The sequence below is a fragment of the Thalassophryne amazonica genome, chromosome 8 (assembly GCF_902500255.1).
Source record: "Thalassophryne amazonica chromosome 8, fThaAma1.1, whole genome shotgun sequence".
NCBI lineage: Eukaryota > Metazoa > Chordata > Actinopteri > Batrachoidiformes > Batrachoididae > Thalassophryne > Thalassophryne amazonica.
This window is the reverse complement of record NC_047110.1, coordinates 90,662,039-90,677,476: the sequence shown is the minus strand read 5'-3', so window position 1 is coordinate 90,677,476 and position 15,438 is coordinate 90,662,039. Positions and strand designations below refer to the sequence as shown.

General features: G+C 41.2%; 1 protein-coding gene across 1 annotated transcript in view; it reads left to right on the top strand.

Moving 5' to 3' along the window:
• Window positions 1–860: 860 nt before the first annotated feature.
• The window catches only part of cbln1 (cerebellin 1 precursor), a 50,923-nt gene continuing 36,345 nt past the window's right edge, over window positions 861–15,438 (top strand). The window contains exons 1-2 of the mRNA XM_034176969.1: window positions 861–1,170; window positions 2,207–2,326. Of these exons, the coding sequence (XP_034032860.1) occupies window positions 913–1,170; window positions 2,207–2,326 (378 nt within the window). The 5' untranslated portion in view covers window positions 861–912. The remainder of the gene's footprint in view (window positions 1,171–2,206; window positions 2,327–15,438) is intronic.

Here is a 15,438-nt window from a genome sequence, read left to right as displayed (position 1 = left end):
ATTTCATGTTAGATTGCAAACCCATACAAACGCCTTTGCACCTTTGCACTCAGATTGTTCACCGTGCAGACTGGCGTTGGGAACGCTCCAAATTGAAACGTGTGCCGTGTACTGTCAAGATAGGGCCCCTCGTTATGTCTGCATGCGTATGTCTGTTCAAATCCTCCTGCAAAATGCTTCATAACTGCACCTGCTGCTGTTTGCAAAGCAGCTTAAGAACTCAAGTTTTCACATCCGGTTTGAGACGGACTTCATCGTCATATAAGATGATCACACGAGAGAGAGAGAGAGAGAGAGAGAGAGAGAGATTTGGGCGGGAAAGTGGGCGGTCGGCAGCCAGTGATTGGAAAATATCGAAGACGCGCACGCGCTAATCCGATGATAGGTCCGTTATCGCAGAGGACGGTGGTCTAAGAAGGGGAAAAAAAAGTACAAGCAGGGCGGGGGCATTTTGCGCTCGCGCGTTGCGGTTCCTTCCTCGCGAGTCTTTTGTGTTTGAAACTCTCCTATCTGACATATCGATAATTTTGGCGCGCGCCACACGGAGTTGCCCTCGCGCGCGCTATGAGTTCTGCTGCCGCGTCAGTCGGACAGGGCCCCGCTGCGCGCGCCACTCCCGCTTTGAGTGCGTTTCCAAGTGCCAAAAAAGACGGCGACAAGTGAGAGGAAAAAGAGGAAAAGAGCGCGTGGCAAGCAGGGAAGTCGAGCGGAGGTCTAAAGTCGCTTTAAAACAAAGGAACAGCGCGCGGGCTGGAACAAAACCCCTCCAACACTCTGACTTTAGGCTAATTCAAAGCAGGAGAACGGAGCGGCGCGAGCTCCCTTTTTTTCACGGGACCACCGTCACCGGGAAACTGACACTTTTTTTCCACGAGAACACACGCACAGCTGTGAGGACGAGCGTGTTCCGCTATGTTGGTGTTTTGCGTGTTGAGTGTCGTTTGGCTCGCGGCGAGTCCGGCTCGCGCTCAGAACGAGACGGAACCAATCGTCCTGGAGGGGAAGTGCCTGGTGGTGTGTGACTCCAACCCCACCTCCGACCCCACGGGCACTGCGCTCGGGATCTCCGTGCGTTCCGGCAGCGCAAAGGTGGCGTTCTCGGCGGTCCGGAACACCAACCACGAACCCTCCGAGATGAGCAACCGAACCATGGTCATCTACTTCGACCGGGTAAGAAGTGAAATTCTATTCCATTCTACTGAGAATAACAAGCAAAAAATTAGGAACTTGATTATGAAAGCTAGTTGAAGTTTCAGACGTTTCGCATTGAAAGTGCTCTGTGCTTTATTCGGCCAGTAGATTGAAGTTTTTGCTGTTGGTTTTTTGGTTGATCCTATTCTGTATTTGAAAAATGAACCTGTTAAAACAGTCTGCAGTGCGAACGGAATTGACAGTACAAACATGCTTATTGAACCCATAAAACGCTTAAGAAATCGAGATTAAATGACGGAGTTTGGACGTCTGTTGGGTGGACAGCCCAGGTAACTTATAGCTATAAGTGTATCTTCGTCTATCTTTTTAATGCGGCAGGCTAAGTACAGCCTTGAGGCTAAGGCTTTTGAATTTTTCAACTTTTTGAGCTGACAGTGTGGGATATTGGAACTGACATCTCGCCAAATAATTTAGTGATATCAGGTCGCGAGGACGCGGTCCCTCACGCGTGCCGATAAAGGTTAATTCTTTTTCAAACTGCCGCTCAATTACGCGCGCAAGTTCGACTCCATCCATAAAACCAGACATTTGGCTGCAGAAATCCATAATTGAAAATTTCATTTGAAAGATTAAGTTCCCTTTCATTCCACATAAAGTCTGTAAGTTTCGATGTGGGTGGAAAAGCTCGAGATAAAAGCAGAGTTATTACTGTGGTATTACCACAGTCTGTGTGAGGTTCGCTGCTGGAGTCCAACTCCAAAACAAGTGGCGTCAATTTCACTTTCACCAGGAATTATAGTGTGATGTGCGATAATGAGAATAAAGCAATAATCTTAAAGTCGCTATAAATAGAAATAGTGGCTGTGCGCGCATGAAATTCATGAACTGTCTATTTTCATGTAATAAGAAAACCACCCGAGTGCAAAGATATGAAACACATGTTCATATTTCTTTCTTTCTTTTTCTTTCTTTCTTTCTTTCTTTCTTTCTTTCTTTCTTTCTTTCTTTCTTTCTTTCTTTCTTTCTTTCTTTCTTTCTTTCTTTCCTCTGTCAGGTTCTAGTAAACGTTGGGAGGAATTTTGACGAGGAGAGAAGTAATTTCATCGCACCGCGCAAAGGAATTTACAGTTTTAACTTCCACGTGGTGAAAGTCTATAACCGCCAAACCATACAGGTAAGAGCGTGTTCGTGTTTGTGCGTGCATGCCTGTGGCGCGCGCGCAAGCGTGTGTATGTGTTTGCGTGCGCTCCCACGCTCTTCTTCCTTCCCTTCTTAAAATCTGATCATCCCACGAGCGACTCAGCGACAGTGACGGAGGCGGGTGTTGAAAGATGAAAGAAATTCACTCGCCACCCGCACATCTAATCCGAATTAATGGAAGCGCACGCGGAGGAGAGAAAGCCAAGCGGTGCGCGCGCGGCCGGCAGACTCGTCTGGTTTTGTTCAGTGAGTGCGCGGAGGCGCAGACGGCTCAAGCGGGATCACTTTCAGCACCCGGGACAGCGCCATGTAAAAAAAAAAAAAAAAAAAAAAAAAAACTTTCAGGACCCTGGACAGCAATATTGTCTTATTTTTCTCCTCAAGATTTAAGAGCTCATTAGGGGGAAAATATCTTAAAATAAATTAATGTTTTAAACATCTGTTCTTGCTCATAAATCTGCAACGATAATAATATTTGTGTATTTTGGCATTTTTCTTCATCATTTATAAAAGCTAGTTTGAATTTTCTTTATTTATATTACATTACAAATAACCATTAGTTGCTTTTTGCAAATCAGTTATTAAGTATATCTTTTTTTTAAAGCAAGCAAACATATTTTTAGCCCAGCAATTATTAGTTATTCTTTTGTGCACAAACACACACAAATGTGTTTTCTGTCTGTATTGTCTTTTTGGTTCATATTTACATCACATATAAGTAAAGAGTCAAGAGTTTTTTATTGTCATGTGCACAGTAACAACAGGCATATACAACACAATGAAATTCTCCCTAGAAAATCTGCATGTAGAAAGTTCACATCAGATGATTTAAAAAAGAAAACACATTAGACCAAAGAATGCATTATATACACTATTTAAAGGATGTACAGTTTAGAGGATGTACAGCCGTGCAGTTTATGCAGCATTGGCAATTTTGTGCAATATTGTGTAGTTTTAAGCAGCAGGGAATATGTATGTGCCACACCGCATGCACAAACACACATTTGCACACAAAATCTGCCTGCAGACTTCTGTCATATATCTCTTTTTATCAAAACAACATTCACATACACAGCCATCATCTTTATCATTATGATGTGTCAAGCAAAAGGAAACACCTGATTCATTTTAAGATAATTTCAAGCATTTAAACATGTATGTGAAGACACGTTACAAGCCACATGGCTTAATTACAGTGTATACTTTACAAATTAAACTGCTGTGTAATTATACTGTCGGCTCCCTGAAGCTTTGACATTATGTTTTCCTGTGTATACTTTATCGGAGTCTTGAATTAATAATCATGGCAGTAATGAGGAGTGCAAGCAATAAGTGAGGGAAAGCTGTAGTGACCTGTGCGAGTAACTGTTTCTGATTGAAAACTAATAGGCACTGGGGCTAATTAAGTTGCTTGTACCACACAGAACGGAATGTTGGTAATGTGGGATATTACCACAGCTACCAATTTGTTGTACTCTCAGTATGAATTGATGGTAGCTGAGAGATGCAGCAGAAAAAAATACAGCAAATACCTGGTCCAAAAGCCAAAATCTGAGTCATTTTGAAAACCACTGCCCCGACTTTTTGGTGTGCAGAATTTCTATCTGCGCATGCAGAGTTTCTGTACGCAATCGCCAAGACACACCCAGTACAGTTTTTGCCACAGTATATTTGTGCACAGCAACCCTTCAGTATTGATTCTGGGAGGTTAGTCCTGCAACTTTGTTCTGTCATGTTTCTGCAAGAATCAAAAAAGTTCTCCTCTCTGCTGTAAGCTTCCAGACCATGTGGTGCTGCTCACACTCAACCTCTTCCATTCATCGTCCCATCCATCCAGCACATCTGCTGTGTTCAAAACTCCCACTGTTTGATTACCTTTGAGGCAGCTACCGTGGTGCGAGCAAGAGATGAGAGACAGCAGGAGAAACGAGTGAGAGAGAGATGGGGAAGAGAATGAAGGTGTTGGGAAAGGGTGTGAGTGAAGAAAAAGGGATGCATAAAACTGTAAGAGGAAATGCTAAAGAAATGAAGGAAAATCAAAGGAATGATGTGGAAAAGACAAAAAATCTGACAACAAAGAAAGAGAAATGGAAGCTTCAGCTTCAGCGAGGGTGAAGAGAGCCATTGGAAGAAAGTCAGACAACATGAGTAACTATTGATCAGCGGAAGATGGGTAGATGTATAAAAGGAAGGATAAACACTTTGTACTTTCACTCATCAGTCCTCCTTTGTGCAAGTTCTCTACATCTGTATGCGTAAGGTCAGACTTGAGATGTGGGGTGTCTGTCTCAAACACTGCTTCAAACAAAGCATCTTTTTTTAATCAAGCAATTTAATTTTTGCATTGCAAGTTAAATATATATCCATCTTCACTCTGCAGGAATCCCCATAATGCCACCCGTCAGGCCAAACACAAGCCTGACTTATGCATATTTCTGCTAATGGATAGCTCACTCAGTTGTTTTTGAAAATCCATAGATTTTCACAGCCCCTTACAATATAGACATCAAACACTTCTTTTAGTTATGGAGCCTCATTTCCAACATGGCCATGCACTGCTATCTGTTTGTCTTTATACTGAAAAATGAAGAAGAAAAATAAAGAAATAAAATCAGCTTCAGAGAACATCTTGTATGTGCTGCTTTGAACACAGCACTCAGCAATAAGAAAGGCAAGACAGTTAAGGCGCTAGCACATCAACTATAGTTTACTGGATAGGTTAGTCATCTTTTTAATCACAAGTGAGAGTTGCTGCACGTGTGCCTTTTAACTTCCATATACTTCTCATACTGCATAGACTCAAATACTGTATACTGGAAATATAAAGAATAAGAGTTCCGTCTTCTTCTCTTTATGATGCTGCAAACATTCAAACTGTAACAAAGCTTTATGTACTTGGCTTACCATCTATTCGAGTAGAAAAACACACACACTCATCTTCAACTGCTTAATCCAATTAAGGGTCGCGGGGGGCTGCAGCCTATCCCAGCAGTCATAGACTGTGAGGCAGGGTAAACCCAGGACAGGACGCCAGTCTGTCACAGGGCCACAAACAGACAAACAAACACATCCGCACCCACTCGCACACCTATGGATAATTTAAAGATTCCAATCCACCTAACATGTCTTCGGATGTGGGAGGAAACCGGAGCACCCAGAGGAAACCCACGCAAACACAGTGAGAACATGCAAACTCCACACAGAAAGGCCACAGGCAGGAATTGAACCCATGACCTTCTCGTTGTGAGGCAACAGTGCTAACCACTAAACCACCATGCTGCCTTAGTAGAAAAAAAAACATTGTTCATTTATTATAAATGTCACTCAGGTCTACAGGGCAGGTTTGGGAGTAGTTGGAGCTTCAACATGTTGCCACATCCACCTCAAAGAGCACCTTTGGATCACAATCGCAACCACCTAGCACCCTGGTTCCCAACCTGGGGTGTGAGGCGCTTCCCTCCCACACGGCAAAGCTCACAGGAGGGTTGTGAGGTTTTGTCTGCTCTAAGGTTGTTGAAATTAAAAGTGCGCATGTTACATAAAGTCATAATAACTCAAGAGGAACTAAAAACACAGTACTTTATCTTCAGATGAACCAAAGGGAATGAAAGGCATCAGACGGCTGATGTATACTCTGCATGCTCTACACATCGTGACATAAACGTACATATGACTGTAATGTTTTGTTTTGTTTTTTTTACTATGTATGACTATCATGACATCATTCATCAATCAATCAATGACAAATATTTTGCTGATCATTATATGCTTTAGATCATCCATCTGGGCTTTTTCAGACAATCCTTTACTTTTGACCAAACTACTTCACCATTTAATGACCTCTAGATACATATCTACATAATATCCTCTTCAGCTGTTTTTAGTTATCTTGCACCTACTGCCCCCCGACACATACACATATACCAGTGAAAACAATACCCCGCTATCACTGCTTTGCTGACACATGGGTAAAAAGGAGGAAAACTGTAATTAAAGTTACTCATATATATGTGGCAAACAGTCACTTTATTAATTCTCGTTCTCTCTATCTTGTATGTATGTGTACACACACACACACACACACACACACACATATATATATATATATATATATATATATATATATATAGAGAGAGAGAGAGAGAGAGAGAGAGAGAGAGAGAGAGGGAGGAAAATAAGTATTTGAACACCCTGCGATTTTGCAAGTTCTCCCACTTAGAAATCATGGAGGGGTCTGAAATTTTCATCTTAGTTGCATGTCCACTGTTAGAGACATAATCTAAAAACAAATCCGGAAATCACAATGTATGATTTTTTAATAATTTATTTGTATGTTACTGCTGCAAATAAGTATTTGAACCCCTACCAACTAGCAAGAATTCTGTCTCTCACAGACCTGTTAATTTTTCTTTAACTCACTCGATGCCATTGACTCTAAAACGCATCTTTTCCGATAGTAACACCCCGCACCAAAGACGCGTCATCGAGCCAATTTCTTTTCTTCTCTTTTCTTTTCTTGTGGTATGTTTGTTGTTGACATGGACATAGAACTCAATTTTCTATGGGTCCTGAAAAAACACTCAAATGCTGAAGAAATCCTGGCACTGGGATGTTCTGAACTTTGAAAATGGCTGGCACTCAATGAGTTAAGAAGCCCTCTTATTCTGCACTCTTTACCTGTATTAATTGCACCTGTTTGAACTTGTTACCTGTATAAAAGACACCTGTTCACACACTCAATCAATCACACTCCAACCTGTCCACCATAGCCAAGACCAAAAAGCTGTCTAAGGACACCAGGGACAAAACTGTAGACCTGCACAAGGCTGGGATGGACTACAGGACAACAGGCAAGCAGCTTGGTAGAAGACAACAACTGTTGTGTTTCTTCCACTTTCTAATAAATAATCATAAGATGACTGTCGATCTCCCTCGGTCTGGGATTCCATGCAAGATCTCACTTTGACCATCAGTGTGAGATTGATGCTGAAAGCGTGAGTCTCATGCTTTCTGCGTGAGAGTTGGCAACCCTGAAGCATGTGTGCATGATTTTATTTAGTAAGTTCAATGCAAATACATAATATAATTGTAAATATGTTAAAAATACATGGATGACACAAGAAAGCGAAAATACTTATTTCCATTGTGGGCCATTAAAAAAAATCAAATGACAAAATAGAAGTAAAAATAATGATAATGATAGTGTGTATATGATAGCAATAACCTAAACAATTTATAAATACATTAAGACAACAAATTAACATGAACAAATTATGTAATTAACAGCAAATAAGAGTTTAGTCATTCTTATAAAAACTTGAGGTCTAAGGTTCTAAAAACATTTTGGACTCACACACCATTCCAACTCATTATAGAAACTTTGCATAATTTATTATCACCCTTGAAAAATGTCAGCTGCCTGTTTTATAAACACGACTCAATAATGCGCTTGTGTGTGTGTGTGTATCTCTCTCTCTCTCTGTCTCCCTCTCTATATATAGATATAGATAGATACGAGTGTGTGTGTGTCCCTTTCTTTGATACAAATTGGGGAGTCTCCAAAGAATAAAGGCTGAACATTACTGACCTACTGACCTAGCAGATCTGTTGCACCATCTTTGCCTCTTGAAAATAGCCATCTGTTTGCTATAGCCAGGTGCTACATGGTCATCCCCTGAGCCTCTTGCATCATGGTCAGAAAGATGTATCAGATCATGTTTTTCACTTTCATGATACACATCCCAGAAGGTCACTGTTTGAAATCATGTCCATATTTTGGAAAACCATAGAGAGTCCTGGAGGGTGTCCACAATGAACACATGCCATTATATAGACCCAGGTTCAATTTCTGGTCATGCTACCTGTTTGTGTCCTTAGATGAGACACTTCATCTCCTTGACGCTATGAAATCCTTGGACAAGCACGGGCACTAGTGACCTCAGGGTCTGTACAGGACATTTTAGGTTTTATAGATATAGTATGTTGAATTTTAGTAACGTTGATGAAATTACAGTAACTACACTGTTCAAAAACATAAATCAGTATCAGTGTTAGTCCCGTTTTAGAAGTGGTTAATTTTGTTCTTGGTGTTTGTTCTACACAGTGGGTCCTGGATTTAACCCTTAAATACATAAGGGTATTTTCTCAATTTTACTGTGTGTGTGTGTGTGTGTACTTTTCTTCTGTGAGGTTCACTTCACTTTGAACTGTTTGGACGATTGTCTACTCTACACAGATGCAGACAAACCCACAGTCCATATGTCACATTCTTGTTCATTCATGGCCTAAATCTCTGCTAATTTACCTTTGCTTTGGCAGAACTTTGTGCTGATGTGTGAAGGAGGTGTTAGGGAACACATCCTTTTAATTTAATGTGGGCTTGTTGTTGAATTATTTATTTATTTTTGTGCCCACTGTAGTAGCTGCAATGTCTGAAGGGTGAAAACATGGAAGTAGCCAGATCTCCGTGGGTGGATACTCCTGCTTCTGGTCTGGTCGTTGCAAAAGTCAGCATATGGAGGGAGTGGCAGTTGCTCTGGCAGACCATCTCCTTCCAGTGGTGTCGGCTGTTACCCATGTCAGTGAGCATTTTATAAGGCTCGCACTCACGCATTCACTGTGTGTTGTGTCTGTTGTCTCGGTCTTTGCTCTGACTGTGATGAGTGATGTCTCTGTGAGGGAGACCTTTTTTTTCACAGCTTCTCTTGGTGATTGATGACTGCCCCAGAGGTGACACTTTATCGGCCATTGCTGATTTGAATGCAACCACTTGCACTGACAAGACTGGTTATAAGGACTGCCTTGATCTCCATGGATCTGGGAACTGTGGTGAAAATGATGAAATCCTCCTTGACTTTATAAAAAGCTGGGGACTCAGAGCTGCTGGATCCTGTTTTCAACATCCAAATGTATACCACTGGACATGATATTCTAAAACTAGTGGTGTTGTCAGCGAGATTGAACATGTCGTTCTAGTGCAGCAGCTAAGAGAATATTTAGAGCAAAATTGTGCAAATGGTGATACAAGCACCAAAGTTGGCACAAATACTCCTTAAACATTACTCTTTTGAAAAAAACGACTGGCCACTTGAATTTTCAATAGGCGGCCAGGTAGGGGTCAATTGAAGAATTACACAGCGGTCAAAATTAAAAATGCTCAAATCATTTTGAAAACTACACCACATTATTTGTCTGATCGTAAAGATTCCAAAAAGGTATAGTTTGGACTATCTATGACCGAATGATCAGGAGTTATGGGGTAAAAACAGCAAAAATGGTGACAACGGTCAGTGTCAGTTTGTACAGGAGTCACAAGTTAAAGTTGCTCCAATTTTGGTAAAAAATGATGCAAATTATTAGTTGAGTTATCAGGGTTTTAAAAAGGAATAGTTTGGACCATGTATCATGCTTTGTTATCATGTTACAGGGTAACTTATGTCACATGTCATAGAATCCAATGGACGTTGACCTTGTTTTACCTTTACTTTGGAGACCAAACATTCAACACATCAAAACTATTCCATTTATTAATCCTATTAGCTCAACCAATAATTTGCATCACTTTTTACCAAGATTGAAGGAACTTTAACTTTTGACCCCTGTACAAACTGAAACTAACCTTTGTCACCATTGTTGCTGTTTTTACCCCATAGCTCCTGATCATTCGGTCATAGATAATCCAAACTATACCTTTTTGGAATCTTTATGATCAGACAAATAATGTGGTATAGTTTTCAAAATGATTTGAGCATTTTTAATTTTGACCCCTGTGTAATTCTTCGATTGACCCCTACCTGGCCGCCTATTGAAATTCAAGTGGCCAGTCGGTTTTTCAAAAGAGTAATGTCTAAGGAGTATTTGTACCAACTTTGGTGCTTGTATCACCATTTGCACGATTGTTTCAGTTATCTGCTGCACTATTCTGGGAAAATGCTGGAGAATTCTTCAGAACTGTAGGGTCTGCAGAAGTGCCCAGTTTTTGAATTCCAACCACAGACTTGTTGTGACTTCCCTGAGGATTCAGTTGAAGTCTCACAGGGTCAGTGTTGCCACAGTTACTTTGAAAAAGTAATCCAATTACTGAGTACTGATTACTCCTTGAAAAAGTAACTTAGTTACTTTACTAATTACTCAATTGTAAAAGTAACTAAGTTAGATTACTAGTTACTTTTTTAGTTACTTTCCCCAGCTGCCGACAACAACCCTCTGCTGCCTCAACATGACAAAACTGCCAAAATTGCCAAAACTCACTTCATAGTCCCCCTTTCTTGACTTCAATGAAAATAAATACTTGTTTTATAAAAAGTAAAATAAAGACATCTTTCTTGACCTCATATTTAACTGTTGACAGCACTGTAACAGTAAAACTTGCAATTTCTAACCTACATTATTTATAAATGTAACTATTAAATTTTTTCTAAGATTTAAATTCTCTCTAAAGATTTTACTTGTCGAAATTATTATTATTATTATTATAAGTAGTATTAGTAGTTGTAGTAAAAAAAGGCTTCAAAACTGGACCTTTAATCTAGGGGTGTTGTGGGGGGGGGGGGCACATCCTTTCCCCACGCCCTCTTTCCCTCTGGATTCGCCCATGCTTTGGTGTTTGAGCACAAAGAATGGATAACATTTATTTATGCAGAAAACATGACCAGATTTACAGGTAAGAAAGGTTTATTGTGTTTTCACATCATGTGGTCCTCAGAAAGAGAGTTTAGGTGCATTTGAGTGGAAAATAGTGTTAGTTTTTGACGCCTCGCGGAGGATCAGCTGTTTTTAGAGAGCAGATACAGAGCGGCTCAGTTCAGAATTCGAAATAAAGGAGAAAAAAAGCATAAAAATGTCTTTGTAAAGCTCACTGCAGGTGTGCTGTTGTCGCCGCGCTTTAAGAGGTGAGGACGAGTCGTAGCTGCTGCAGAAAACCATGGAGGAAAAGCTCACAGCTTGCTAAAAGTGGGCAGTTCAGTCGAACCCCGACCCCCTGCCCACTGACCAAGTTTAATGCTGCCATCGACCCACAATGCAAACATAATAGTAACGCACAATGACTTGGAGAAATAACTTTAATCTGATTACTGATTTGGAAAGATTAATGCGTTAGATTACTCGTTACTGAAAAAAGTGGTCAGATTAGTGTAGCGCGTTACTAAGTAATGCGCTACCGGCATCATTACACAGGGTACTGCTCAGTGCTCAAGGTTAAATCTAACTTGACTTCAAGATCATACTCTTTCTCAGGAAGTTTCATGCAATTTGGCTGGAGGACTTGCAGACAAGGACATAAATGGTGATCCGAATAGGTTCTGTGAGTTTTTGCACAATCAGATCCTGAAAGTTGCTGAAAACTGTATTGGAGCCACCAGTGTCCATAGAATGAGGAGTTTCATTTCTGAGGACATTCTAAATATCATCCACAGGAGCTGGAGTGCACAACTTCATAGAAATATGAGGATGTACAGAGAACTGAGAAAGTGGTCTGTGATGACCCTGAGAATGGACAAGGGGGCATTTGTTTCAGGAATCTGTGATCAGGTGACACGCCATCTGTGGTCTAGTGACCCTTGACCTGCTTACAGAGGAATCAAAGCACTTTGTTCCTCCAGATCTACAATTCATTCCACTGTAGTTATGGCAGAGGATGGTTCAGTCCTGACAGATGCCTTTGGTGTACTGTCGTGTTGGGCTACATACTTTGAGCAGTTGTATAAAGCTGATCCTCCTACTGTGACATTAGAAATTTCTGGTGACAGGGTTCTTAGATCTGATTCTCCAGTCAGTTGTGAACCACCAAATCTGGGTGAGATTGCAAAGGCTGTGAAACAACTGAGAACGGGGAAAACTCCAGGGATTTGTGGCTCTGGAAGTGAGCACCTCCAGGTGGATGGAGGTGATGTCCCTGTGACATTGCAAACAATTTTTATGTCAATCTGGGAGACAGGTATCATCCCTTCAGATTAGAAGAAAGGACTTGTTGTCTCAATCTGGAAAGGAAAGAGTGATCATATGCTCATATGGATTGCAACAACCATAGGGGTATCACACTGCTCTCTTTGCCAAGGAATGCGCTTGCAAAGACCATTCTTAATAGGATTCAGTTTCAGCTACTTTCTGCTCACTGACTATAACAGTTTGGCTTCACACCCAAGAAGTCAACTGCTTACCCAATTTTAGCCCTGGGAGTACTCATAGAACACAACCAGTGCTTCTTTTCAACCTATGTTGATTTTTGCAAAGCGTTTGATTCAGTTGATTGGATTGCTCTCTGGGACATTCTAAGAATTTGTGGGATCCCCAAGAAGGAACTGGAGATTTTAGCCAGTTTATACACCAGTGGTTCCCAAAGTATCCCAGAAAGGGCAAAGAGGGTGCAGGTTTTCTTTGCAGCCACTGACTCCAGCAGATGATGATTCACTGATTAACTCATCCCATCTGATCAAAGTGATGTTAACCTGCACCCTGTTGGTCCTTTCTGGGATACGTTGGACACTACTGATATATAGATACAATGAGTGCTGTGCGGACAGTTTTCCCAGTGAAAACTAGTGTTCCTGATGGGTGTTTTTTTCTCCTACACTGTTCAATGCTGGTATGGACTGGCTGTTGGATAGGGTTGTGGAAACCAGTGACTTCAATTCAGTTAAATTTATTTAGTTTACATAGCGCCAAATCACAACAAAGCTGCCTCAAGGCGCTTTTGTTGGAGAGGAAAGGTTTGCTGACCTTGACATTGCAGACGATGCTGTGATCTTTGGGAAATCAGTGGATAATGTGACTACAGCACAGTGTGTGGGCTTGAGATTGTTCTGGTTCAAGACTACAATTCAGGTTCCTAACAACCTCCTAGACTCAGCCATCAGAGGGGCATTTGTATGTGGTGGAAGAGTTGAACATGTAGAAACATTTACTTGTCTTGGCAGTGATATTCATGTCTCTGGGTCCTCTGCCTTTGAGATTGAGATGTGCCTAGAAAGAGCTTGTGGCCACTGGACAGAAGTGTTTGACAAGTGTGTTATCTTTGCAGGCAAACAAAGGTCATAGCCTTTAGAGTCCTAGTGCTGCCTGTCTTTCAATTTCAATTTCAATTTATTTTCATTTATATAGCGGCAAATCACAACAGAGTTGCCTCAAAGCGCTTCACACAGGTAAGGACTAACCTTACCAACCCCCAGAGCAACAGTGGTAAGGAAAAAATCCCTCTGATGAAGAAACCTCAAGCAGACCAGACTCAAAGGGGTGATCCTCTGCTTGGGCCATGCTACAAACATAAATTACAGAACAATTCACAGAAACAATTCATGGACGAATATACAAGAAATGCTACTGGCGCAGACGACAGGAGGGTTGCCAACACAAATACAACTCCCATCTCTGGATGGAGCTGCACCTTAAACAGAGAAAAAAAACAGAATCAGGCATCAGAAAGACAAAAAAATACTGTATAATTTGCCAGCATTAAACAACAAGGAAAACAGAAGAAATACTAAGGTGATCTCTGGCCACTAGCCCTAAACTTCAGTAAAAGACCCAGAATTTAGGTAAAGTTGAGGGCGCGGACCGCTGCAATTACTAATAAATGAATTAAAAGCGTAAAACAAAACTGTACCAGTATGCTACCCATATGAAAGGGAAAATAAGTGCGTCTTAAGTCTGGACTTGAAAATCTCCACAGAATCTGACTGTTTTATTGACGCAGGGAGATCATTCCACAGAATAGGGGCACGATAAGAGAAAGCTCTGTGACCCGCAGACTTCTTATTCGCCTTAGGGACACAAAGTAGTCCTGCACCCTGAGAATGTAAAGCCCGGGCCGGTACGTAAGGTTTAATTAGGTCAGCTCATTAGGGAGGTGCCAGTCCATGAATAATTTTATAGGTTAGTAGCAGAACCTTAAAATCTGATCTCACTGGGACAGGAAGCCAGTGAAGGGATGCCAAAATGGGTATAATGTGATTGTACTTTCTGCTTCGTGTCAAAAGTCTGGCTGCAGCATTATGAACCAATTGGAGACCCCTAATGCTAGACTGCGGTAAACCAGAAAATAGAACATTGCAGTAGTCCAGTCTAGAAGAGATAAATGCATGGATCAGGGTCTCAGCATCAGCCATAGACAGGATGGGACGAATCTTCGCTATATTTCGCAGGTGGAAGAAAGCAGTCCTAGTAATATTTCTAATGTGGAGGCCAAAGGACAATGGAGGATCAAAAATTACCCCAAGGTTCCTCACTTTGTCAGTGTGATGTATGACACACGAGCCTAGGCTGAGCGTTAACTGGTCAAATTGATGCAGATGTCTCACTGGACCAAGAACCATCATTTCAGTCTTATCAGAGTTTAAAAGGAGGACGTTTCTAGACATCCAACTTCTCACTGCTGCAAGGCAATCTTCTAAGGATTTTTTGTGAATGAGATTACCAGCAGTTATCGGCATGTATAACTGAGTATCATCTGCATAGCAGTGAAAGGTAATTCCAAAACGCCGCAATATGTGCCCAAGGGGTGCTGTATAAAGGGAGAAAAGCAGGGGGCCTAAGACAGACCCCTGTGGAACCCCAAATTTCATGTTACTAAGGATAGAGGTAGTGTTACTGTACAAAACACAGTGAGAACGACTGGTCAAGTATGACGTCAGCCATGCAAGGGCACTCCCAGTAATCCCAAAATGATTTTCCAGCCTATCAAGTAGAATATGATGATCCACTGTATCAAATGCAGTACTGAGATCTAACGGCAACAGAATCGTAGTGGTATCCAAATCCATTGTAAGCAGAAGATCATTCACCACTTTAGTGAGAACCGTCTCTGTAGAATTATATTTTCTTAAAGCAGACTGCAGTGGCTCAAAGAGATTATTCTCAGTAAGATAGTCTACGAGCTGCCAGAATTTTAGAGAAAAATGATAGATTTGATATCGGCCGATAGTTTTTCAATACACTAGGGTCAAGATTAGGTTTCTTAAGTAATGGTTTAATCACTGCAGATTTGAAACATTTAGGAACAGATCCAGAAGTTAAAGAAAGATTAATAATTTCCAGCACAGTCGGCCCAAGAGTGGGCCACAGGTCCTTAAACAGTTTTGTTGGTATAGG